This window comes from Parasteatoda tepidariorum, chromosome 9, assembly GCF_043381705.1.
Source record: "Parasteatoda tepidariorum isolate YZ-2023 chromosome 9, CAS_Ptep_4.0, whole genome shotgun sequence".
Classification (NCBI taxonomy): domain Eukaryota; kingdom Metazoa; phylum Arthropoda; class Arachnida; order Araneae; family Theridiidae; genus Parasteatoda; species Parasteatoda tepidariorum.
The window spans coordinates 85221197-85248998 of NC_092212.1; the positions used below are offsets into that span (position 1 = coordinate 85221197).

Consider the following 27802-nt stretch of genomic DNA (forward strand, 5'->3'; position numbering starts at 1 on the left):
AATATCTACCCTCGCAAGGTTTCGAACCCTTGGCCCTCGGGCAGTGTTGCCAGATTAGGGGTTTTCCCCCTAAATTTAGGGGGATTTTTTTATCTTCAGTGGGTATTTTAGGGGAATTTGTTTTTAGGGGTTTGTTTTAGGGTTCTTTGTGAATTTTACTAGATTCATTTTGGTTACGTTCAAATATCAAATTTTAAAACTGAATGTGTGAGATGGTAATATGAAAATCAATATGTTAAACCAAAACAAAAAGATTAAGATTTAATTTTAGAACTTAACCCCTTTGTTGAATGTATTAAGTTATTACTTAGCTCAATCATACTGTACGTTTGGTGAATTTGAATTCAAATTATATAAAATTTTTGATGTGCATGGTTTGAAAACAATGCCAAATGATAAAGAAAGAAGGAAGTATGTACAAAAGCGCAAGAAAGAGTGGGAACACTAAAAGCAGTTTAAAGGTAAATTAATGGCGCAATTGTTCATCTTTGTTTTTAATTATCAGCACATTATTAATTTGTTGATAATAAAATACTAAAAAGTATTAAACCAACAAAAGTCTAAACATTATTTTACTTTTGTACTATTTTTTAATACTTATACATTAAGTTTAAGATTTTGGCTTTTTTTAAAAAAATTTTAGGGGATTTTTCAACGCCATCTGGGGGTGAACGGTTATCGGCACCTGGCAACACTGTAGCACACACGTCACACCCGTTTTATTCGGAAGACCCATCCATTCATCCACTGATCTTAATTTTGTCCTGAACCAGAGAACGAGCCATCTCCAATTCGGTACCCCCAGAGGTGTGATTTGTTATGGGAACATAGAGGACTTTTTGACCTGGCAGATCTAGCATGCACCTCTCACCATTTACTGCGCGGGGAGTCTTCGATTTGGGATGGAACTCACGATCTCTTGGACATAGGCTCTACCCACCTGACTGTTCCGGCCTCCCAGTAAATGATAAATGAATATTCAGTCTTCAAACTGATCCTAAATTTTTGTTCAATTAGGTGTACAACGGGAAAATATATTTGGCGAAATTTTCTTTCTTACTCTACCTGATTATTCGAATCAGTATCTTCGTTTGGGTCCGAAGTTCTGATTCTCAGTTCTGAAGACTTATTGTTGAATCTGGCTCGAAATCCGGGTGTGGGATGGAATCGGGGATAAGGAATTGATTACTATTGTCTATAATAACTCCATTCATGTAGTTCTAGTGTGAAGAGATGCAAGAAAAAGAGGAAAAGAACAAGAGTTCTTCTTCTGAGGAGACAATTGTGATAAGCGACGTGGCACAGTTGAGAGGAAGTCTTCCCCTCGCTCAGCTCAGAAATGAGGAAGCCATCTTCTTTCAGCTCATTGAGGATGGAGGTGTGACTGAGGTGGAAAAGTTTTTAACAGTAAGCATCCCTTTCACACCTTTTAATGTTTAGCTGGGAACATCAACTCTTATGTATCTTATTTTGACAAAGATGACCCACTTTTTGTTTACATTATTTTAAATATAGGATCCATTTTTGAATAATTCTCCGGCTTTCCAAATTCGTCCGCCATTTTCTAAAACCGTTGCTCAGATGTTGATGTGTCACAAATTTATCAACGTTTTACTTCATAAACTCTATAATAAAAGAAGCAACAATACATGTAGTTTTTAATTCGAACACACAATGACGCGTTAAAATGTAGTTTCCTGTTTTTTTAAATAAAGTAAAAAATCTGTTTATTTTTAAAAGTATTTACATCATTTTAAAACTTAAACACTTGACTATTTTGCTACGCAATATCTACTAATGCGTTTCGATACTTTTTATATGTCACAACAAGATTTTCTCATCATCATCCCCCAGCAGCCCCCTTTAAATGAGCGAATTATATGTAGGTAGAAAGTGTGTGATAATGAATTAAGTGTAAATGAAGAGGCCACAATACTTTAGTTCTATAAAGAAACTACTTCCCACTATGGACTAAGAACTGCTTCTATAAAATGGTGCCAGGATTATAAGGTTGATCTCTATTACTCTGGTAATTTCTATTGCTTTCAAAAGTTCCTTCTACTTTGATAATTTCTATTATATTTATAAATTGTTCACTGGGTCGAGAAATATTTAAAACTTCTCTGAAAAGTTTCATAATGTGGAACAGAAAAATTCTGTTGAAAATTTTGTTTGTTATTGTTATGGTAATTTTTATTAGAATAGTAAGTTTTCTATTTTTGTTCTCGAAATGTTTCCTATCATATTTATTCTTAGTATTGAAATAAAAAGCGAGTCGTTAAACTGATTGTTAAGAAAAGAATAATATATTTTACAAAATGTAATAAAAATTAAATAATTTGTTTAATTTAATTAAAATTCGATGAAAAAACAATGATTAAAAAAAATAAATTTTAAAAGCTAGGAAATGTGCCTATTGTGGTTCCCTTGAAACTGTTTTGAGAGATCGTGCTGATTAGAGAAGTCTTTGAAAAGTCCATCTGAATGTTTCATAGCAGCGTTTAATGCGATTCTAGGTTGATCTACTCCATTTCTAATGGTAGATTCACAGAAGGGATGTGGTAGAACATGAGAGAATTGTATTGAAAAATGGACAAACGTTTAAAATAATCTAAATAATAGGGAAAGTAAATGGTATTTGTGTTTCTGTGTATTTTTTCCCCAAGATTACCGACATAGTTCTGAATACTTTTTTTATTTCGAAAGGTTGTGAGAATACGCCATTTATTCAAGCAGATTTCGAAATTCTATTTATATGAAATTTTTGAAGTGTGCCTTATTAAAAATTAGGGTTCATTGCGTTCTAGTGCCAAACTTCTCCACTGTAATCGAAATTCCTTTTGATCAAGTAGCGCATTTCCATTTATCTATTGTCCGTCCAATGCGTTAAGAACCACAGCAGAGGCTCTGTGAAGGTCTTCCAACGAAAGTAATACTGTTTTCTGGGGGATTATAGTCACTCAAATGACGATCCACGTCATCAGTGACAGAGTGACGCTACTTGAGCAAGGTAATGCAGTGCTTTAACCCCACCAGCTAACATTTTGATGGAATGACTCGACTACAAATGAAAGCTAACATTCCCCTACTCGAATCTCATGACATTCAATGATTTCAGAGACAACTTAGAGTAATAAATAAATAACATTGTGATTGTTTGAAATGCTGCTTCTCACCTATCATAACAGGCTAATCGGGAATTGGATGTGAATTGTGTGAATTACAAAGGAGAGACAGCATTGCATATAGCCGTCAAAGAGGAAAACGAAGACATGGTCAAACTTCTTCTTAAAAGACCCGAGATTGAGATTAAAGACACTATTTTACTCGCAACAGAAACTGGGAATGTGGAACTGACAAGGACCATCATGGAAGCCATCAAGTACCTCTTCTTCTTCACTTTCCTGATAAAACATTATTACAAACAATAAGTAGCATTTTAATGATTTTGATTCCCCCCCCCCAGTAATATTAAACAAATCAAAACGCACATCTTTTAATCATTTTTTTCTTACTTCATTATATAACTACCTGTTCTTCGCAGGGGATGAATACAAAACTGCAAATTCTTAACACATAACTGAAATACAAGACAATAATTCAAATTATTTTTATCCTTACCCACGGTATTAGATTAAACAAAACATCTCATCAAAAAAAGATAACCATTTTCTACGATTTCTAAAATCAACACCACTGTGTCTATATTAAAAATGTACAGTACTGATGCAGTTAAAATATATATCAAATATCCCAATTGTGCATACATTAGTACGTTTCGTAACGATTAAAATTGCATTCATGACCACAATACTATTATTTACGTTTCTCCTAAACTACAATTCCTCCATTATTTTGTTCTTTTTTGTAAATAACATATTTTGTGTTTATTGTCATTCAAATTCTATTATCAAAATGAATGAAGTATAGTAGGTGTCAAAATCAGTATGAAGATCATTTACGTTTCTCCTTAACGCATTAATTCCATTTTTTTTCATTCATTTTTATTTTTATTAAATAGTTTTTTTCAATTTCTATTATTACTTATTACCGAATTGAATGAAGTATAAATGGCGCCAATAATAGCGTAGCGATTTTTCACGTTTCTGCTTAGCGAATACTCCCTTACTCCATTCATTTTCTTTTTAGTACGCAGTATGTTTTTATTTCAATCACTACCCATGAACCGTGGTAACTCAGAGGATAGAGCCTTTCAATGAGGTGTACCGGGTTTGAGTCCCAGTGATGGCTGTTCGATACGAATTCCGTACCCACCACGAAGGTGACGTAAAATATTCTCAGTGGTAGACGGATCATGGGTGAGAGTCCCCTTGCCGTCAGTCTAACCGAGGGAAGTTTTCGTGTTTTTCCTCTCCGTAATGCGGTAAACGTAAATGCGGGTTAGTTCCATTAAAAAGTCAAATTTCTCCCAACTCTTGAGTTCCATTGTCTTCTAGATTTTGTTCAAGATGCGGAGTTGAACATTTGTAGTTGTATACCCAAAATGGGGTCGGCTGTTCAATGGCGGTTATACAATAAAATAAAATGACTTCCCATAACTAAAATTAATCAAGCATTATTTTCGTCAATAATAGTATGACTATTTTTTACCTATCTCCTGAAAGGATTAGAATAATTTCTCCATTCATTTGTCCTATGAGAACATAACTTCTTTTTTTTTATTTCAATTACCAGCATTGATTTTAAATTATTTAGTTTTAATGATGTTTTAGAAGCTTAACTAAAAACAAATCGAAGACGAGGTTTCACGAAACTTAAAAAATACTAATCATTGAGTTGAGTTATCATAGCGAAAAAAAATGTTAAATACGTACTATAAACTCGTTTTTTTAATTAATGAAGAGCTATAAACTATAAAACATCACTGATTTTATCCTTAAGATGTTTAATAAAACAAAAGTAGTCTGTAGTTTCATTTAAATCAATAGCTAGCTCTAAGCTAATGAGAAAATTCAATTCTCTCAAGAACAATCTAACATATTTTAGGATCGGGGGCGAAACTTATCCCTTTCATTCACAGTCCGAATTTCGGAGCTGCCGCTGAAATTGTTCTGAAAAGATTTATAACCGTTGGAAAAACCCGGAATGATGCAAACAATGCATGCCTCTGACTCATTAGAAACGTGTTCAGTATTTGTCCAGTCTGCTCCCTATTTTATTCCATTCAACCTATGTGCCGCCTTTAGGTGCGAAGAATCAAGTTGAATTGCTAAAAATTATTGCTGTAAAACTTTAAAAAGTAATTTGTAACAAGCATTCACTAGATCGATCTCATTGAGTTATAAACGTTATATTTTCTAAATAGCATTAAGGTATTCAGTTCACTGTATAGTTTGTCTAAAATAAGAATTCCCACAAACATTCATCTGAACCTGTGGAGGTGACTAGGGTAAACGAGGTATGACTATATCAAGTAGGGGTGCGGGGTTGCTGCTTTGGAGTGGTTTCGGCTCGGGTCGGCGAGAATCTCTTTCTTTGGTCTATTGAGTTAATCCTAGAGTGAAGCTACCCTCCCTGAAATGCGCTATTCCCGTTTCCATAGTACCAGACGGCCTCAGACTTTATGGCGGGAGGAGTTCTTAGCTTGGACAAACTATAGTAAGCCTAAAAAGTGGGCAGGCTCGTTAGTAAATACTGGAGAGGCTTTGGAAATCAACAAAGATGACCTAATTCTACTTTTGCAGAAAGGAATACCCAGAGGTGGAGATGAAAGGATGTGAAGAGAGTCCGAATTACTCACCGGACATCACACCCATCTTGTTGGCAGCACAGAAGGGAGACTATAAAATGGTTCGAATGTTTCTAGAAAGGGGTCATCGAATAGAAGAACCTCACTCACCCAACTGTAAGAACACTTTTTCGTTTCTTTTTCAAACAGTGTCAAAAGGATAATTTCGTCATTTCTAAAGAGTTTTTATGACCCAGAAAAAATTGATTCACATTTCAAGTAATCTTAGTATCAGAAATTAAGGTGCTCTATACTGTCTCTGGCAAAATTATGAGACGCACTATGTAAAATCTTAATTACTCATGTGATACTACACAGCTTTATTGCTTTTATGCGACTGTTTGCACTTGCTTACGTTCGTGTATTAATTAGTTAAATGAGACGATATATAATATAAATTTGATGATAACGCGAATTGAAAAACTTTTGCAATACAATTATGAAATTCGTCACCTAAAGATAATGACTTGTAAAAAATTAATTTTAGTAAATACTTATAGGTTTTTTTTTATTATTTTATTTAAGAACTGTCGAAAAAGTTTTGAATGATAAGGCATACGATTTTCTGCATCATTTTCAATAATATAATCTTATAGGATAAAAGATAAAATTTGGACGAAATCAGCCTGAGAAGTAAAAAGACGTATATTTAATATTTGTTTCTGTTTCTTCAGGAACTATTAGACCGATTTCATTCAAATTTTGTATTTTGCCCTATCGATCTTTAAAATAATGTAAAAATGTGTGTATCATAGGATTCGAAGTTTCTTTACGATTGCAATAAAATAAAATAATAAAAGTAATAAATAATTATTTTAAATTATTTTTCTGCATGGAACCACCTATGGATTATCGAATTTTATACTTGTGTGCAAAATCTTTTTGATATGCTTAGAAATGTGTCGAGGAAGGGCAAAATATGTAAAAAGTAAAATTAATAGGAAGGATTCCAAAGTTGTGATCCCTTTCCTGATCAAAGTGTTCGAATCCTATTTCCCGGATTGCGGATACCTCTTATATTTTGTGATTACGAAATTTAAGCAAAAAGGTATGTAGAGAAAAAATATTTTTGTGTCTGACTTCGCAGTTTAAAATATCGTCTGCACTCATTCATGAGCCTATTTGAGGTCACACCTTCGGACCATTAAGTCTGAGACCTTGTACTTGAAAATCCGATTATTAGATTAAAAGTTGTTTAGGATGAATAGTTTCTTTATTGCATACTTTGAGGATTAAATGTTCCAGGAAAAAAAGAAACCCTTTTTGTTTTCAAATAGGGTAGGTATCGTAACGTAAGTGGTACAACCTAAACAAATTCAAGAGAGAAAAATCTGTTTTTTTTACTCATAGGTCTGTGTCCCAAATGCAAGGCAATCCTTCGTCAGGCAGGATCTTCACAGTCTAGAATTCGACTCAACAGTTACAACGCACTCTGCAATCCTGCCTACACCTGTCAGGTGACAGACGATCCAATCCTCTATGGGTTTCTCATGGATGCCCAATTGAGTGAATGCGCTCTCATGGACAAGGAGTTTAGGGTGAGACACCCCTCTTTTCTTATCTAAATGGGCCCTCCAGGCTACACAATGTCTAAAACTAAAGCTGTCAGAATTAAACGCGTCGTAGTAGAAACATGTATTTTAACGGATAGTTAAAATAGAATGGGACATTCCTGACAGATCACTAACACGTCATTTTGCTTCTCGGGGACATGCAAATGCTGTGATCAACTAGCGATCCTTTATCATAGAGAACAAAGTGAGCTTCTTTAGTGCTGAGAATCAATCCCAGCAAAAAGTGACCCACTACACAATTGACAATGAAAAGTATCCGAGCCGTGATGGGGATAGAAAGTTCGCCTTCCAATAAGATGAACCGGGTTCAAATCCTAGCAGTGGCGGGTCGATACGAATTCCGCATTCGGCATGCACCGACCCCAGTACTGACGGGAAATATCCTCAGCGGTAGACGTATCATGGATTAGAGTCCCCTTGCAGTCAGGCTAACCGTGGGAGGTTCTCATACCTCTCCATGTAACGCAAATGTGGGTTAATTCCACCAGAAAGTCCTCCATGAAGACACATTTCACCCAATACTTGATCTTGGAGTTCCCTTGTCTTCTGGATTGGGGTCAAATGACAAGGCTACGGAGTGGAACATGAGCAGTCGTAAACCCAAAAAATGGGGTCGACTGTTCAACAACGGTTATAAAATAAAAATGAATAGTATGCTTTCAAAATAAAAATGACCAACAACTGATTGTGATGAATAAAACTATCTTTTTTAAATGTCCGACACAGGAAGTACTCTAAAAGTAATCCCAAAACTAAAATTTTTGAAAAATTAAATGTCCAAAGAGAAGAAAAATTTTTTGTAAATGTTAAAAAAAAAGGGTAATTTTTACTTTAAACGTGAAATTTGGAGCTATAGCCTGGTTAGTTAAATTTTATATTTTAATGACTGATTTAACTTACACACTATTGGGTTTAATAGCTTGTGTTGGATTTCAATGGGTGATTAAATGCTTGAAACAGGTTTTATTTCAAAATCGAAGAAAACTGATTCACTTATTCTGATTATGAAAGGAGCTTGTCTTACACTTTCCTTCTGACATCCAGGTAAAAGATTGCAATAATATTTCCGATGAAGAAAATAAATTCATACATAAAAATAAAGAATGTAAAAATAGAATAAGGAAAGGTAATATTTGTTAAATCAAAATCAAATAACCAAAATGTGAAAGAATTTACAGTTTTGGGCATTAGAATAAACAAAAATAAGATTGCTAAAAATGTAAGCAAAGCGTAAAGAAGAATAAAGAAAAAAATGGAATAGATTTAAATAGACAAATTAAAGATATCCAAAATTTTCGAATATTCTCGCAAAACTAGTTATGATAATAGAGGGCTACATTGTTCAAGTCATGTTCACAGAATTTCGCAAATTCAAGTGAACTTAAGAAAATTTTTAAAGATTTTTTAGTTTTTGTTCAAGATAAATAGGATGCAGGAACAATTACCAATTGTACCTCAAAGGGCGAAGATCGACGTCAGACTTATCAGCTTTTTGAGGAGCATAGACTACTTCTCCAAATCAGTATTTGATAAACAAATTGAGGAGTCTTATTAAAGAAAGAAGTAATATAAAAAAATATTCAACAATTAATACAAAAGTCAATTCTTACGTAAGACAACAACGAAATTTTTTATTTCAGTTACTTTTTATTAAATAATTTTTAAAAAAATTTCTCACATTGAGAAAACTAAAATTGATTTATTAAATTTAATGAATGATTTAATATTTGAAAACAAGTATTTGTGAACAAGTATTATGAACAATATTTGTGAACAAGTTTGAAAAAAATGTATTTGAACTTGAATGTATGAATTATTTCAATATTTCATGAATGATTGAAAATTTGAAGAAGATATGTTGTAGGGAGAGTGTTGAACTAATGAGTAGGAATCCAGTAACTTTTAAAAAGATGAAAGAAAGGTAGAGATGACTTTTGATCAAATGACTACCTTTTATAGAAACCTTCATAAATAAATGAAGTGTTTAATTTTAGTCAGTGATTTCTGGAATATAAAAATTAACCCTGATGACACTGAGAAACCTTGCATTCGTCACTAACAATGGCCGAAGAATGCTCAAGTATATTTCAAAGAAAAATACTTTTACAGCTAAATGTATCACAATAGAAGTTTTTAACTCTAAATTTTTAAAATTCAAACTCTATCGAGCCGTGAGGGCTCAGAGGATAGAGCATTCGCCTTCCAATGAGGTGAACCGGGTTCGAATCCCAGTCGATACGAATTCCGCCATTGCACCGACCCCAGTGCTGAGGTAAAAATAACCTCAGTGGTAGACGGATCAGGGTCCTTTCCCTTGCCATTAGGCTAATCGTGGGAGGATTTCGTGCTTTTCCTCTTCGTGTAACACAAATACAAGTTAGTTCCGTCAAAAAAGTCCTCCACGAAGGCAAATTTCCCCCAATCCTTGATCCGGGATTTCCCTTGTGTTCTTAGATTGGGTTTAAAATGACAAGAATACGGAGTTGGACATGAGTGGCTGTAAACCCCAAAAAATTGAATCGACTGTTCAACAACGGTTATAAAATAAAATTGGAAAAAAAAACTTAGCCAGGAGCGTTGCAAAAGGTTTGGGAAGAGTCAGATTTTTCAACGACCTATTTAGCTGTTGCGCCTAAAAAACATAATTCTTTTAGAATGTTAATAACAGCAAAAGTTTTTGTTGTTTCAGTCAGAATATGTTGAACTTGGAAAGAAGGTGAGGAAATTCTTGGTCTCACTTTTGTCTGAGTGTCGGAATCCATCTGAAATAGAAACTCTTCTGAAACTTCCAGGAGGATTCGATGTAGAACACGAGAGGTCACTCTTCCCCAGGTTGCAGTTGGCCATAGACTATCACCAAAAAGAGGTGACCATTTTTAACTGTTGTCTCCGAGACATTTCACTCTATAAGAATTAAGAATGTTAACCGAGAAAAAAAAATATTTATCTGATCCCGGGTAGCCATTTCAGAATAAAACAGACATCCAAATAAATGCAAAGCTCGTGTCATTTAATTCAAAAATGAGCCATGTTAGAGTAGGTGAAAAATTCATATGCAATTCCACGCAAAAAATTCTCTGAGGAGAAGCATGATCGATGAATTTATTTTACCCTTTGAAATGAAATTTACAAAGAAAATAATGAACAAAATAATTGATGTAAATCATAAACTTAAATTTTACGCTTTTATTTATTTATGTGTTTATTTTTTTCATCTGGCACTCCGAGAATATTGCCTAGTTTCCTTCTACTGGATGTCCTGATTCCGTCCACGCATTCCAATTAAAATATTTAGTTTTCTTGACACATGTTTCAAAAAAGAGTTGAGGGGGGTAATGCTCGATGTTCAATGAAAATTTCTGTAAGTCATCATACTTTCAATTACTGTATCACGAATTCGAAAAATAATTTCTTCGGATATCTGCCGATTTAAATTATCATGAGAAAATGATTTGTTGACGTATTGAATTGAAATCAAAATAGCCAGAATCAAACAATCTGCTTCATTTGCGTATTAGGAGTTTTACCCACAAAGGAAAAATCGAGCCCTGCCATTGGAGGGGGTTCTCACGACGAACATTTAAAAAAAAAATTTTAAATTCTTTTTCTTTCTTTATATTTTTTCAAAAGAAGATGAGTTGTTGTTGTTGTAGTTCATTTACGCCTCACTAGAGTTGAACACTGGGCTATTGGCTACGGTCTGGGAAACATCCCGGAGGATGATCCGAAGACATGCCATCACCATTTTAATCCTCCGTTGAGGGGATGGCACCCCCGCTTTGGTAGCCCGACGACCTGAACGTGAAGTCTAGCACTTTACTGTTGAACAGTTTAACGAGGATCCATACCGCACATCCTCAATCCCTTCGCAGACTGATTCAAGTGGTCACCCATTCGCACACTGACTGCAACCAGATTTGACTTTGGTGATGTGGTGGGAACCGTGTCTTAACGATCTGTCCAATGCGTGACGAAAAAGATGGAGACAAAGAAATTTTTCTTAAATGAAAAAATTCCTTTGATCTGTATCAACAATTCTTTTTCATCCATTCCCTGAATGAGGCTTTGAAAGTCTTTTGAGCCGAATAATAATTTATCATTCTGTTCGATGTGAGAATCCCATTCCATTGAAATGATGTGCGTGTTTTATAGTTTGTAGCTCATTCGATGGTGCAACAAGTTCTGACGGCACATTGGTTGGGAGAATTTCGATCCTGGCCTCGCCTCCCCCTCCACTGGAAGTGTCTTCACGTTCTGGTACGCATTCTTCTTCTACCCGTCATTTGCTTTGCACTCATCATTGTACCAGAAGTGAAATTTCTCAAGAAGTACCACTCACCACTGAACCGTTACTTGATGAGTCTAGCCTCTTTTCTATTCTTCCTTTTCCTTATATTCCTACTCAACTACCTGGACACCGGAAGGAACAAGAGAGGACCCCCCAACACAGGTATACTTCCTTTACAATAATAGAAAAAGTCAATTGGATCAACAAAGATAAATGTTTATTTCAGTTACAGTTTTTCTCGTTAATTCAATATTAATTAATAAATTAAATTTAATGAATGAAATAATATATTTGAAAAAACTGTATTAGCATCAAGTGTCATTCCACTACAAGTATGAGAAATATGTATTTTTACTTGAATTTAATGAATTGAAGATTTGAACAAGATATATAGGGGAGAGTGTGATAACCAATCGAAGGAATTGGAAAGAAAATAAAAGGCTATCAGACAACTCTATAAAAGTATAAATTGGGTGACGTGGACCACACGTCACGTTCTTTATTAAATTAATCTGACACAGCGACTATAAAATAATTAAATATTTAATTGTGAGCAATAAACTATTTTTTGTTTAAATAGAGCTATAAGTTAGAAATGATCACTGGTGTTATTTCTAAAATGTGTGAAAAACTGAATCGCTTTCACTAAAGTTTAAAGCCATATAACCCATCAGAAAATTCCATTTCGTTTTACGCTCATCTCCACTTAATGAATGAATTAATATATTTGAAAAAACTGTATCAACATCAAGTGCCATCCATTACAAGTTCAAACAAATTTATTTGAACTTGAATGATTATAAATGTTGAAAAAATATTTGAATGAACGATTGAAAATTTGATGAAGGTATAGGGAGAAAGTGAACTAATGGTAGGAATTGAAAAAAAAAAACATGGAATAATTCAATTTCTAATAATCCCATTAGAAAATAATTTTTTCGGCACATAGAAATGATTTTTGCCTTAAAATGCAGTGAAAGAATGTTATTTTTCCCATTAACTTAGGTGCCCGAGATAGAAATTAAGTTACTGGTTCGAAGGATTAGTTCCATTCACATTTTCTTTCGTTCGTTAACATGTCTCTATAAGATTCATTATATTTTTTAAATAAAAAATTCTAGTACATCAAGGGACACATTTAGGATGAAATACGTTATTTTGTGACAAAAGCAGGCCAAAAACATGAAACTGGGAAAGAAAAATATACATTTTCAACGATTGCTAGTCCGAAGGGCTACTGATAAATATTCCGATGAAATGGAATGGTTTTGGACAAACGGACCCTCATTCATTTCGAACGAGATGGCCTCTAGACTTTCATAAGTTGCATCAAAGACACAAGAGAACAATGACTAATATTATTCCCTTAAGAAATCGAATCATAGCCTCAACTGTAACCCCAAAGTTGCTTCGCAAGAAATGGAGGAAGATCAATTATCGTCTTTGTCATGAGTTTAATGATGTAAACTGTGTATTGAAATGAATGTAAATCTTTGTACTATTCTAAAAATTTCAGTACCAAATTTTTATGTATTTGAAATGAACATAATTTAGCTCATCATAATTCAATTGGGTCATTCCAATCTTTGTTTCAAAGACCCTCTAAGTAATTGTATTATTTTGCTGAATTCATCAAACTCAGTTTGAAATCTGAAAGAATATAAATTCTTTATTAAGAAAGAAAAAACTTTTTCAAGTTCGACGGAGAAAGCTAAGAGAAAGCTAAAAAAAAAAAAAAAAAAAAAAAAAAAAAAAAAAAAAAAAAAAGCTAAACCTTTACAATTCATTTCTTCTTCTGTCTTTTTTCCCCAGCTGCATGTCACGTGACGAAATCAACTCTTAACGATATTACAGCCAATGATAGTATTACTTTTAAGAAAACCGAAATGAAAGAAATTGCGTTATTTCCGACACATCAGATAATTAGTTACTATTTCTATTTTTGAATGCATTAAGAGCAAAAATGTCAACGGTTACGATTTCATAGTCAAGTTTATGAATAAAAATTGCAGTTCTTTTTAGAATTGCTGTCACCTGATTAAAATAAACTTTTTTTTTTCTAACTTAACTACCAAGCGATATGAAATTTTGCTGTTCGAAACTAACTTACAATACTTTTTTCTAGCTATTTTAAGAAAATTCTAAGAAGAAGAAAAAATTATTGATACTACAAACTTAAAAAATTAAAATAATTTCATGTCCCCCCCCCCTTCAATCAAGCAATTCTCTTTCGTCATTGAAAAGCAGAGGTTGGTACTTTATTTACGTGGCATTGAAGCTGCACAAATGGGTTATCGTCTGGGAAACATCCTCGACGACGATCCGAAGACATGCCATCGCCACTTCGATCCTCTGCAGAGGGGAAGCCTCCCCCGCTTTGGTAGTCCGATGACCTGCGCGAAGTCGAGCACTTTCACTGTAAAGCAGTTTAACGAGGACCGATACCGCACACCTTCGGTCCCTACGCAGGCTGAACAAAGTGCTCACCCACCCGCTTACTGACTGCAGCCAGTGATGCTTGACTTCAGTGTTGTAAGGTCTTTAAAATGCGGGACCTAAATAATCTCTAAATGCAGAAAGCATTAGTGGCTCGAATGCTGGATGATAAAAAGTCAATGAGGGCTAGTTCTAATTTAACAAAAAACATCAATCTTATATATTACAATAACAGTGCTGCATACTTTTTAACTCAATTCGTTACTCCATTATTTATTGACTCAAGTGTAAATTCGTGCACAATTTTATTAATTTACATTATTTTTATGACACCAACATGGAATGTATATGCACTTTGTCTAATTTTAATTCATTCCGCAAATTGTACTCCTGTTTCTCACTTTTGCATTTGCAGGAATGGAAGTCATTGTGGTCATTTATGTGATGGGTTTTATCTGGTCAACCGCAAGAAGATATTGGGCAGAGGGTGCTAGGAGATTCTTTTTGGTCGTTTGGAACTGGTAAGGTCACTTCGTAATATGCTTATTTTCGGGGAAATCAGATAGTTAGGATATTTCCGAATGGTTACACAAATATCTGAAAATATTAGAACTTTCCTCATTTGATTAACTACACAATTTGTACCTACGAAACAAACTTATAGAGTCAAAAAATGTTTTTTTTTCAATTGCCAAATCGAAACGATATAAAGGTTTTAATATCATTCTCAGTCTTTTAGTTGTCGGTCAATAGAATTTATTGGAAAAAGAAGTTTAGTGCTGTGTTGACTAAAGAAAAATAAAAAGCAACATTAATTTTATAATTTAGAGCTTATCGAACGAAATTAAATGTTTCAAATTGTATATTTGAAACATCTGATTTCGTTATCTATTAGTATCTGGTAAATTATGTAATAAAGTTTTTTTGTTCCAAACTGTGCACCTCTTCTATACGAACGATACTTTTTACCCCATTAATGATCAGCTTATGTAAGTAGTTAAGCCAATAATTTCTAAATGTGCAAAAAGTATTAATTTTCCAATAAATTAATTCCCTCTTTCCAATAAATTAAGGATAATTCTTGTTCCTCCTCATCATTTATATCAGCTTTTGTTAAACATTTAAGTTGGGGCCCCATAATATTTACGAACATTTTCTGGATCTCCGTGATCAAATAATTCTTGTTCTTCCTCATCATTTTAATAATAATAAGAAAGCAATGGATACGAATGCCTCGAGTCCAAGTAGATAATAGTATACATTAAATGTAGGCTATGCAGACATTTTTAGCCAGCCTCATACCATATTTTACAACATCGTCGATTCTAGCGACACCTGTGCTAACTATTACATATAGAACGACGTGGACGAAATAAAATATTTCTTTAAATATTTTTAAACATATTTCTTAGCATATGTATATGTTTTTGGAAATTTTGACACATGTCCTTTGACTTGGTATTAGTATCAAAGTTGTCACTTGAACCCAAAAATTATAAAAAATTATTAAAGTGTCCACCAAATGATCCCTCAAAACCTACTATTAATAATAATTAGAAAGCAATGCATATGAATGCCTATAGTCCAAGTAGACAATAGTATACATGAAATATAGGCTATGCTGAAGTTTTTAACCCGCTTCATATCATATTTGAATTATTATCGATTTTAGAGACACCTGTGCTAAATATATAGTGATGAAAAAAAATTTTTTTAATTGTTTTTATTATGATGTTGACTGTATAGTTTTGATTAGACATTTATTGAACATAAATTAATAAAATAGATGAACTATATACTTGAAGAAAACTATTGCGGCTGCTGCAGTGTACAATGAGATGTTGCTCATGAGAGAGCTTGCTAATTTGAACTTCTTTGTTCGAAGTCCAAGTTAAGAAATGCTCTGACAGCAATGAGATGTGGTGTGGGGAGAGAGGTGCGACATCTAACCCACCCCTCCAAGTTCAAGGTCTTTCTGAGGGTCAAGACATTGCACAAAACTATCCAATAGCTAAAAATAAACATACGTAATAAAAATTTAAAAGTAACTATCAGAACCTTACAAATATATGCACGATTAATCTAAAAGCTACATACATGGATATAAAGTATTCTTTCGATCATCCAAGCTTAGAAGGATTGACGATTAGAAATCTCAAGAATTCAGTACAGAGGCATTGGGCGTGTCCCTGACTTTCGAAATTTTTAGAGTTCGCTCCGAGATGTTCCCACACTGTCGTTCGAAAGTGAAAAAAAAAAATTATTCGATATTAATTTAAAGAGAAGAGTGAAGATATTCTGTCCTTCTTTTTTGTTGTTGTTATAAACAAATAATTTTGAGCTGAATTAAAATGTTTTGCTTGCAAACTTTTCATTTTAATGTAAAATATCTTCCAACTGCGCATCTACGCAGTATTTTATTGTAACTTTTTTTTAATCGTAATAAAAATTAATGCTGTTGTCGTCGTAGGTCATTAAAGCACTAGGGGTGCGAGTGTTCCTGCTTTCCAGTGGCGCCATCTATGGCCAAGAAGTCGACTTCTGCCACACTCATCGCTACACCCGTTTATAGGGCGAGCCCATTTATGCATCCGTTCATTCATCAACAGATCGTAATTTTGAACTGAACCAGAGAAAGATCGATCTCCAATCCAGTACCCCCAGGTGTATTATTTGCTATGGGAACAGGGAGGACTTCGTGACTCGACAATTTTAGCATGCCCCAGTCACCATTTACTACACGGGGACTCTTCGGCCTGCTGGGTTCGAACTCCCGTTCTCAAGAATTTGAGTCTAGCAGTTTTTTACGTTCGAAATTATATGTTCATTATTATCAGAGAATGTTTCAAAATTCTTCTGTTTGCAAGCATCAATGCTTTTGCTTTTCCTATAAAAAAAAAAAAGGTTTTATTTTTGAATGAATGTGAGAATCCTTAAATTTTATACTGTGAATACAAACTGTAGGAGACATAACATACCTAATTGAATATGCACATCATTGAATACATAATTTTATATGTACAATGCGAAAGAGAAAAATTGAAAACCTTAAATAACTTTTATTTTAATGATCGTATTTTAAGGTAATAAGACTCAATCTTAATGGTTCTAGGATCTGACGCCAATAGTTTAGGCAAGACAGCTGTCAACACCCTTTCATGTTATTTCAATTCTCTCTTATTTCGCTTTGCTTATTTCTCGATATCTCAAGAGAGCACAATTCTAAAATACATTCTATGCATTACAATAAATTACGGGTATAAATTATGAAGATAATAAATAATGAAAATCACTTAATAATTTATTATTGAATTTACTAATAGTCGAAACATTTTGAATTGCTAGTTACACGTAAATTTTATATTATTCTAAAAAAATTAATTTTATAGGGCAGAATACAAAGTTTAAGCGAAATGGGTCTCCTAGTTTTGGAATTATTAAATTTTAAAAAAGTCAAAATTGATATTCAAAATTGATATTCAAAATTCAGTTCCTCAATTATCAATTCAATTTCTCAAAAAATATTCCACTAACGTGAACAAGGAGAAATATTCCACTAATTTCCTTCAAATTTTATATTCTGCTCTATAAAATTGCATTCTTTAAAATGATATAACTTTCAATTCGACATTTTTTCGTCTATAATTAAATTTAATAATTAAATAATCAAAAAAATAATAATTATTAAAAATTATTTTTTGCTCGGGATGATCTTTGGATAAATGGATTTTATTAAGTGGCCTTAAAAATTTTCGATTCGCATAAACAGTTATCGCCAAAATATGCAAAAAGTATAACAAACATTAAAGGGTCCAAACTTTTGACCACTCTCCAGGCTTAACTCTTTGGACCCAATTTCTTAGAGTGCTGCCATTTATCCAAATCTGTCGAAAAAAAGGTGTTTTTATTCAGAGAAAGAACGTTTATTATGTCTGATTTAATAAACTTAAGTAACTGCACTCATTAATTTGCATATTTTAGGTTAGACCCTAACGGGTACGTTCTATCATTAGTTGTAGTTCATTTGCGTTGTACTAGAGCTGCACCATGGGCTATTGGCGACGGTCTGGGAAACATCCCTGAGGATGATCCATCACCATTTTGATCTTCTGCAGAGGGGATGGCACCTCCGTTTCTTTAGCCCGACGACCTGCAAGCAAAGAAGTCGAGCACTTTACGGTAGAACAAGTTTACCGAGTACCCATACCGCACATCCTTGGTCACTACCTGCAAGCAAAGAAGTCGAGCACTTTACGGTAGAACAAGTTTACCGAGTACCCATACCGCACATCCTTGGTCACTACCCAGACTGATCCAAGGGGTCACCCACCCGCACACTGACAGCAGTCAGTGATGCTTTACTTTGGTGATCTGCTGGGAGCCGTGTCGTAATGATCAGTCCACTGCGGGTCGTTCGATTCTTAGATGAATAGACATTAAGAATGTTCGAATCTTTTATGAATGAGTGCTTCTTTAGGTATGACATTGCTTTGGAGTCCTTTTTTGTGCTGACATTTTTCTTTTGGGTGAGGTCTATGATCGATGTCGTCTCTGAACACATTCAGAAGAAGAAAGCCATGGAGAGAAAATTTTGGCCCAGTAATGACTCCACTTTACTTCACGAAGGCTTTCTGGCTATAGCAACAGTCCTAACATTTGGTAAACTCGCTTATTACTGTCTACAGAGCTCTCGTCTCGGACCTTTACAGGTAATATTTCTGCAACTATAGTTCGCCTTCACCAGGAGTTGGCTCCACCTATTCGGACGAAGCATCTCTGTTCTTGAATATGAGAGACAACCCTTAATGCGCGCCAAACACAAAAAGTGAATTCTTTTACAGTCACTTAGCTTTATCATCTACCTTTCGTTTCTCCAGCTCATTAAATATACTTTAAATTCAAAAACTGCTGTTTTTCCAGCAGAATGTCTCAAAAAGGACAAACTATTCACTCAAAGGAGAAAAAAAATCATAAAAAGTAGCGCGAAATATCAATACATTTATGAAATATTGAATGCTAAAAGAAATGAACACAAAGTGTGTGAAATAAATATTTTTGTCCAACCATGTTTAGGATTGCTCATATCTTTCTATCAAAAATATCGAAATAGTATCGTCGCATACCACGTGATAAAGGCGAAGCCAACTGTCCACTCTTGGTGAACGCAACTAACTCATTTGATTTCTATTGAACCCATTTCGTTGAATTTTGAAACAAAAAAATGACATGCATTTTCATTGGTCCGAGATAATTCGGTGGTAAGTTAAATGTTTTTTTAAACATAAGAAATTAAAATGTATGCATAATGTTTCGTTTTAGTTTCTTGTATTCATTAATGAAATAATAAAAATCTATTGATTTTTTGCACTTTTTTTTTCTTCAAAAAAAATGGTTAAGAGAAGCGTTTAATGAAGTCTTTAAGATTTAATGACCTGTAAAATCTTAGTTTCTATCATTTTCGCTAAACTGCAGATTCTTTCAGTCAATAAATTTTTGCAATGCCTTCAGAGAGAAAATAATTTGAGTAAAGAATTCGTTCTTTTAGAGACAGATTGGTTTATTCAAATCATTATTGAATTTTGATACGCATATTACAATTCAATTGAAAGTCTTATTGCAGGTGTCTTTGGGTAAGATGGCGATTCAAATAGGTTACTTTTTGTGTCTCTGTATGCTGATCAACTCTTCATTTGCCATCCCTCTCACCAGGATGTACGCCTACTACGATGGCATGACACAGACCAACGCAAAGGGTGAAACCAGGACACAACTATCATCCTTCAGCAAGTACGTTATCTCTACAATATAGGTTACTTTATTCCTCCATCATTTTCATATCTGATGAGAATTGATTAGGGGGAAAAAATCAATACCTGAATACTGGGCCAGATAACAGCCGCTATACTCTAATGTTTTTTTTTTTTTAAGATTAAAAATATTTGCCCGGTATTCCCTACACTGATTCATTTTAAAAGTTAAAGTTCGGCCTTTTATTCATTTTCCCGGTTTCTCCCAACATTGTTGTTCTTTCTAATTTATCCTAATCGGACATTAAAATATCAGTGATCGAAATAATGTTGCTATAATCACTAATATAAATTAATATCTGACATAATATATATTTCTGACATTCATCAAAGTAACTTTTTGACTGTTGAAATACACCGGTGAAAGTCGACAATCAGACCTAACATATATTAAAAGAAAATGTTATATTTTTATTAACATTTCCATACTTGTTGCACATTTATTACAGGAGATGCTTGGTTGCATGGAATCCTTCATATCCAGAGTAGTAGTGTTACCCTATAAGATTTATTTTGCGCGTGCATGCCTTTTTGGCCCCTTTTCATTTTAAACGCGATTTAAAAAAAAAATATACATCTATACACACTGGTTGTCCCACATTAATATTTTGAAAAAGTTTTGATACCCTTATGACGATCACTGGTTACCCATGGGTCTTCTCTTTCTGCATGGACTCAAATCATGGGTTGCTGTCTCCATGCATGTTTGTCGTCTGCCCCGATGTACACGTGTTTCAACACACTTTTCCTCCTCCTTCAGCAGCAGCATTCATATTCATATTAACCGTCAATTATACGTTAATAGTTTTAAAAAAAAGAATACTTTAAATGATGTAAATACACATTAAAAATGCCTGTCTAGTGAAATGATAAACAGCAGCGGTTGTCATAGCAATGCATGCTCTTTCTTGAACACAGCTGAAAAGTGTGTGGACAAGACCCATTTTGTCAATGGGTTGAAGAAAAAAAAAGAACTTGCTCTATGTTCATAAAATTGTAATAAAAAAACTTTCTTCTGTTATCGTCGTCACCCTTAAACATTATATTGATATCCCTACTTGGATATTATGTGCTGAGGAATCTCACATTTAATTTCATTTAAAGTATAACTTTGCTTGATGTGAAAACTTTTTTTGTTACACTGACCTTCCCAACGGGATATAGTTTTACAAAAATTTAATAAAAAAAAAAGCATGAATAATTTATCCTCAATATGTTCTGCAGTTTATTGATTATAAAATAGTTCATTTCAAACACTATTTATCATAAAATCTTGCACTTCTATCATTTTATTTAACTATTCAATGAATCACTTAATGTTACCGACAAAACCAAACAAAATCAAACCTAGCAAAATAGCGTAACAAAATAAAAAATGACAAGAAAGATATTCAAGCATTATTTTTAGTGTTATTACTTTGCTAACTATAGTTCCAAAATCATAAATGCATTCACTGTAAAAGAAAATATTATAGCCCCTGTCAGAAGGAAGAAAAAATATCACCCTCAGCTTTTAATTTTTACTTATATCTAAAATAGTAAATACGATCAGCGACAGATTTTGAAAGAATAACAATAATGCGACACTTTTCTTTTATGAGTTTCACGTTGCTTGCAGCTTTCTTTCTTTTCTTGTTTTTTCAATAAAAGTGCTCTCCTAAATGTTATAGGCTTGATGTTCTGTGATTGGTTCAATTTTAATTGATTTATCATATTACATTCTCTTCACAATAGTAAATCAACTCATAAAAAAAAATGAATTGATACTTGAAATAAAGGGACATTTTATCAGCTGTTGTTGTGTTAGAAACTTTCAGCGTACGTAGGAATTAAATTCATATGGATTCCTTTTTAAAACTTTGAAGATCACTGCCTTAGTTTATTGTAAATAACTTCTGTTGAACACGTTTAGATTCACTTATGTTTTTCATGGGAAAAATTTTTTGGATTTTCTTTTTATGAGTAAATCTTTGCCTGAGATTCCTACAGTCCAAATTATTAAACGCACTCTCTAAGATTCTATTTTAATTATCAGATGATACTTTACAGCTTTATTGTTTTGACTGGGATGAAACCGGTTTGCATTCCCTTATGTTCGTGTATCAGTAGGTTAAATGAGACCAATGTATGTTATGAATTCGACGAATAGGATACATGAGACAATATATTATATAAATGCAGAATATCCATTATATCAAACATTATATAAGTACATTATAATAATGATGAGACGCACTGTAGTGCTTTAATAATGACATGATTTGCACGAGTTTACAAGCAATACTTTTATGTTTAAACATACATGTAATGAGGTTTTTATACAGAAGATATTTTTATAGACTTCCTATTTGTAACGCATTGCATGACAATGTATACGCGAACGTAAACAAGTGCCAAAACCTCATAAAGACAATAAAGCCTGTATACAGTTATCACCTGATAATTAAGATTCCGTGTAGAATCTTAGAGTGCGTCTCATAATATGGACTGTAAAAACGTATGTTCTGTTCAGTTGTTCAGAAATTTTTAAAAACTGTTAAAAAAGACGTTCGTAAATGACCCGTTCTCGAGAATAAAAGATTTAGGGATTTCGCGCTAAGACTGTACTATTTTATTTTGAACCTCATAAGAAAAAATTTGCGAAACTAGAAAAGTATATAGGAGGAAAAAAAATTTCATGTTATCTTGGTGGTCCATTAAATGAAAAGAGAAAAAAGAAGGGAAAAAAAGGATTATGTTCAGAACAATTCAGAGATTGAATATTTTGCATAACATGTTTTTATTTTATTTTATAACGACTACGTTGAACAGTTGAACGGCTACCAATGATCAACTACGTATCCTTGTCATTTTGAACCCAATCCAGAAGACAAGGAAACTCCTGGATCAAGTATTCGGGAGTAACTTTTCGTGGAGGACTTTTTGATGGAACTAACCCGCATTTGCGTTACGCGGAGAGGAAAACCACGAAACCCTCTTAAGGTTAGCCTGAGGGCAAGGGGACTCAAACCCATGATCCGTGTACCACTGAGGATATTTTACGTCAGTACTGTGGTTGCTGCGAGCCGGGTGCGGATTTCGAAACAACCAGCCATTGCCGGGATTCGAACCCGGTTCGGCTCATTGGGAGACAGACTCTCTATCCCCTGAGCCACCACGGCTCTTGTGTATCATGTTTAAGGTAAAATTCAAAAATAGGAAATGGCGTGACGTGATCATAAAATTACTCTCTGTATAGTTTGTCTAAGCCAAGAGCTCCTCCCGCCACAAAGTCTGAGGCCGTCTGGTGCTATGGAAACAAACATGGCGCACTTTAGGGAGGGTAACTTCTCTCTAGGACTAACACAATAGACGGAAGAAAACGACCCCCTTTCTCTCGAACCACTCCAAAACAGTGATCCCACACACCTACTTGAAATAGTCCTACCTCGTTACCACGGTCACCGCCACAGGTCCAGACAAATGTCTGGAGGAGTTCTTATTTCAGACAAACTGTACGGTACCCAATAGTTTATGGGTCTCCCCTATTGCAAGGTAAATAAAAATTGTTTATCGATCGAAGATATAAATGTTAGACTGAGTGTAAACAATAGCAACACTCTACATCCGGAAATGAATACCGGTATATTTCTCCGTTATGCGGAAATATAATCTTGTATCCCTGGCTTGATATTTTGTTATTGAGATTTGTATTTACGTTGCTTCACCCATTATAAGAATTTTCTTTGTGTTTTATAAATTTTGCGAGATCGATTTAAGGAAATCACGATATACATAAAGTGTTTTGATTCTTTAGTTAAAAATGAAACTGGTTTATAAATTGAATGGTAAATAAACAGAAGAATAGGGGTGGCCTGAAAATGAATCTTCTTAGATGTCTCCTCTTTCTTTTGTAGCATTCCCAATTCGTTCTTCACCCTGTTCTGGGGGATGCTCGGTATGTCACCTGTCGAATCGACGGAGGTGGTGGTAGAGAACTTGACGACAGACAAGAAGAATCCAGTCATCAATTATCATCACTTCACTCAGGGTATCGGCCTCACTCTCTTCGCTACCTACGAACTCATGATGATCATCGCTCTCGTCAACACCCTCATCGCCATTCTATCCAACACATTCCAGAACATTATAGTAAGTCTTTATTATACTTCACACAAGATGCTTCCGTGCTCTAACCATTTTGGTATTCTTATCGAAAGTTATTTTTTTTTAATAGAATCTTCTGGATTACAATTATGTATACAGTTCAAGAAAAATTATAATCACTTTCCCCACCGAACACTACATTCATAATAATCAGAGAAATATTTTCTCAATCGAGATGGCACAAAGTCTCTCTCTCGTCTGAATTCTCTCCAGATTCTTCCCTAAAAAAAAATCCTCCTAGAAGGGAAGTAATTCGGGGGTCAGCTGTTACAGTGCATTATTCTGTTGAGTAGAGAAAATTCCAGAAAATTAATTTTGATGACTACATCAATAAATTTTTCTTTTATAAAATGAAGTACCATGGCTATATTTTTAAGCTCTGAGAAATTTTCTACATTAGTTTTTGAACAATTTAAGCAAAACAATTTCTTTTCTTCGTTTTTTTTTTAATGAAAATTATTCAAATTTAATATACGTCATTATATAAAAAGAATTGTATAATGATATAAAAGATGAAAAAAAGAAATTCTTAGATTGTTCGACTTTAAAAAATATTAGTTTTTTAATGAGATTTTTCATTATAATATTTTTCAATCTTCCTCCGCCGGTTCGTTATTATCTAAGAAAATAAATAAATGTATCGCCTTCATTTAAATTACTTTTTTCCTAAACGTGAAATGTTGGCATATTGGCCTGTTAAAATGTTCAAACTGGTTGATAAAAAAAATCACGTAGTGTATGAAATAAAAAAAACTATTAGAATTCTAGTACTTTGTAAAATTTTTAAAAATAAGTGGAACAGATAGTTCCACTCCCATAATACACAAAGTTTGAAAGTAATTAGTCGAATAGTTTCTGAGATAATTTTTTTTTCTTTCTAAAAACAGTCATTCATTTAAATTTCGGATTTCTCAAGAACTGTTCGCAATAATGAATGAGTCACTCTCTCGATCCCTACCTGATCTAAAGTGATTGAGGTTGTTATTTATTATTGACAGGATAATGCTGACGTGGAATTCAAATTCGCTCGAACAAAACTGTGGGTTCATTTCTTCGATGATTCTACCCGCATTCCAAGTCCCTTCAACCTCTTTCCCACCCTCCACTCTTTCAATTCATGTCTGAAGTACTTTTGGGCAGCCACACATCAAATACCAGGAGCTGCGGCAAAGTGGTCATTCAGGGTGAGTACAGCTTTTCTTTAAAATCCCTTTTTCTGTTATTAACACGTAAAACGTCAGTTTTCTTTTCACGTTACCTTGACAGTTAATACCGTAACTACCACTACAAATATTAAATACCAAATCACTTGTATATAAGACATTTCAACCTTTTAATAGATGAAGGTTGACAGAGTCAATAACTGCAACCCCCCTCACATTCTAACTTTGATTCACATTTTCAGATTCTAACTTTGGTTAGAATCTGAGTACAAACGCAGTATAATATGTATAGTGTGTACTAACGGAGTAGTTAACTTTAACGTTTTTATTAATAATAATAATATTTCGCTTTTGGATCTTAGATATAGGTTATAACTGATAAAAGTGCAAGGAAAAAGAATCAAATGTGTTTGAGATTGCTTTTGTGTGATAATTCAAAATGACAATGAACCAAAATAAAAATAAAAAGTATTCCAAGATATGTCTTCGGATGTGAAATGAAATCTTAATGTTTTGAAGGATACGCTTAAAGTAGAAGTTCACACAACTTATACACTCGAAAAAATATTCTCTCTTTTTCGAAGAACTCGGGTTTTTAACTCGCACATTTTGAGGAGAAGATGGATAAAGCACAGTCGTTGAACAGCCGACCCCATTTGAGGGTTTAAGACTGCCTATGTATAACTCCGTCGCCTTGTCTTTAAGAACCCAACCTAGAAGACAAGGAAACTCCTGGATCAAATATTTGAAGAAATTTGCCTTTGTGGAGGACTTTTGAGAGAATAAACCCGCGTTTGCGTTATGTGGAGAGGAAAAACCATGAAAACCTCCCACGGTTAGTCTGTCAACAAGAGGACTCCAATCCATGATCCGTCTACCGCTGAGGATATTTTACGCCAGCACTGTGGTCGGTGCTAGCCGGGTGCTGAATTCCTATCGACCAGCCATCGCTGGGATTCGTACCCGGTTCACCTCATTGGAAGGCGAACGCCATGAGTCATCACGGCTCAACATGTATGCTGAACAAGAATTCCTTCCAAATACGTGCTAGGAAATTATTTACCGCCAGTTTTCAATGAAGGCGAAGTTGTGACAGATAAATCTAAAGATATCACCTCAAAAGTTAAGTTAAATTTGTTTAAAAATAGGACAAGTTTTTTGAAAATGTTTCAATTTGAAAGAATAATAACGCGATAAACATTTTGATAAGTCTGGGAATAATTTGTAAAATAGTTCCAATTTCAAATAAGTTTGCTGTTCTATTTAAAGTCTGCTGAAGATAGATTCCCCCCCCCCCCAAATATTTGTAAGTCGGAAATGAGTTGTTTGTATGATTTCATTTTTGATAATCAACAGTTTTATGCCTAGATTATTATAAGACGTACCGTTGTGTAGTGCTTATACGCAAAAGGTCCCCAGTTCGGTCCTGGGCCTGACGTGAAATTTCCTCATTAGTAGACGGAACCAACGAAATATTACACAAAGAACTGAGCAAAGGTGATAAGAGAGTTCGCCTTCCAATGAGGTTACGAATCCCAGCGGTGACTGGTAGATACGAATTCCGCTCCTGGCTCGCACCGACTACGGTGCTGACGGATCATGGGTTAGAGTCCCTTTGCCGTCAGGCTAACTGAAGGAAGTTCTCGTGGTCTTCCTCTCCATGTAACGCAAATGGGGGTTAATTCCATCAAAAAGTCCTCCACGAAAGCAAATTTTTACCAATACTTGGTATAGGAGTTCCCTTGTCTTCTGGATTGGGTTCAAATTGACTAGGCAACGGAGCTGAACATTAGAAGTCTTAAACCAAAAAATTGGGTCGGCTGTTCGAAGATGGTTATAATATATTATTTTACTGACTTTAATAAAATTGTGGAATTTGACCTCTAATAGATCTACAAAGTATCGAATTTTAAAAAACACAAAAATAAAAACTGTGTCTGCCATTGAAAATAGAGACTTAAAAGGACACTATAAAATAGTTTTTAAGGATACTACAACTCTATTGGTTACGTTAAAATTTACAAAAAATCCCCGTTAAGTGTTAGTTTTCCCCGTGAAGTATATATTTTCGTTCATTTTGTCCATAAATATTTTTTGAAATTTCTTTGAAAATTTTATATGAGCTTCACATAATAACTATATATATTTCTATCAAGTATTATTTTGTCTAAATCACCATCGTGAAATTTTTTTTGTTTTATTTTTAAAACACTGCTAAAATTAAACAATAACTGATATTTATGATGAATTATATTTTGTTTCTTTTATGAGACTAGTAGAAAAAGCATTCCATTGTTGCCACTCAAAACTTAAGGGTTAGTTTTTGCAGCACTTTAGTTTTACCCATTTTTATGGTAGGTACTTTATTTACGTCGCACTAGAGCTGGGCTATTGGCAACGGTCTGAGAAACATCCCTGAGGATGATCCAAAGACATGCCATCGCCATTTTGATCCTCTGCAGAGGGAATGGCTCCCTTTACTTGATAATCCGATGACCTGGAGGCCAAGACGAACACTTTATAGTAGAACAATTTAACGAGGACCACGCACCCTCGGTCCCTACGCAGGCTACGCAAAGTGGTCACCTTGCTTGACTTCAGTGTTCTACTGGGAATCGTGTCTTTACTATCAGTCCACT

General features: G+C 34.1%; 1 protein-coding gene across 1 annotated transcript in view; it reads left to right on the forward strand.

Moving 5' to 3' along the window:
- Nucleotides 1-1230: 1230 nt before the first annotated feature.
- LOC107454362 (short transient receptor potential channel 3-like) overlaps nucleotides 1231-27802 on the forward strand; it is a 30155-nt gene continuing 3583 nt past the window's right edge. Inside the window, exons 1-11 of the mRNA XM_043054344.2 lie at nucleotides 1231-1407; nucleotides 3189-3382; nucleotides 5706-5866; nucleotides 7100-7287; nucleotides 10013-10189; nucleotides 11476-11773; nucleotides 14463-14568; nucleotides 18525-18756; nucleotides 19668-19834; nucleotides 23751-23985; nucleotides 24999-25184. Coding sequence (XP_042910278.1) covers nucleotides 1234-1407; nucleotides 3189-3382; nucleotides 5706-5866; nucleotides 7100-7287; nucleotides 10013-10189; nucleotides 11476-11773; nucleotides 14463-14568; nucleotides 18525-18756; nucleotides 19668-19834; nucleotides 23751-23985; nucleotides 24999-25184 — 2118 coding nt within the window. The 5' untranslated portion in view covers nucleotides 1231-1233. The remainder of the gene's footprint in view (nucleotides 1408-3188; nucleotides 3383-5705; nucleotides 5867-7099; nucleotides 7288-10012; nucleotides 10190-11475; nucleotides 11774-14462; nucleotides 14569-18524; nucleotides 18757-19667; nucleotides 19835-23750; nucleotides 23986-24998; nucleotides 25185-27802) is intronic.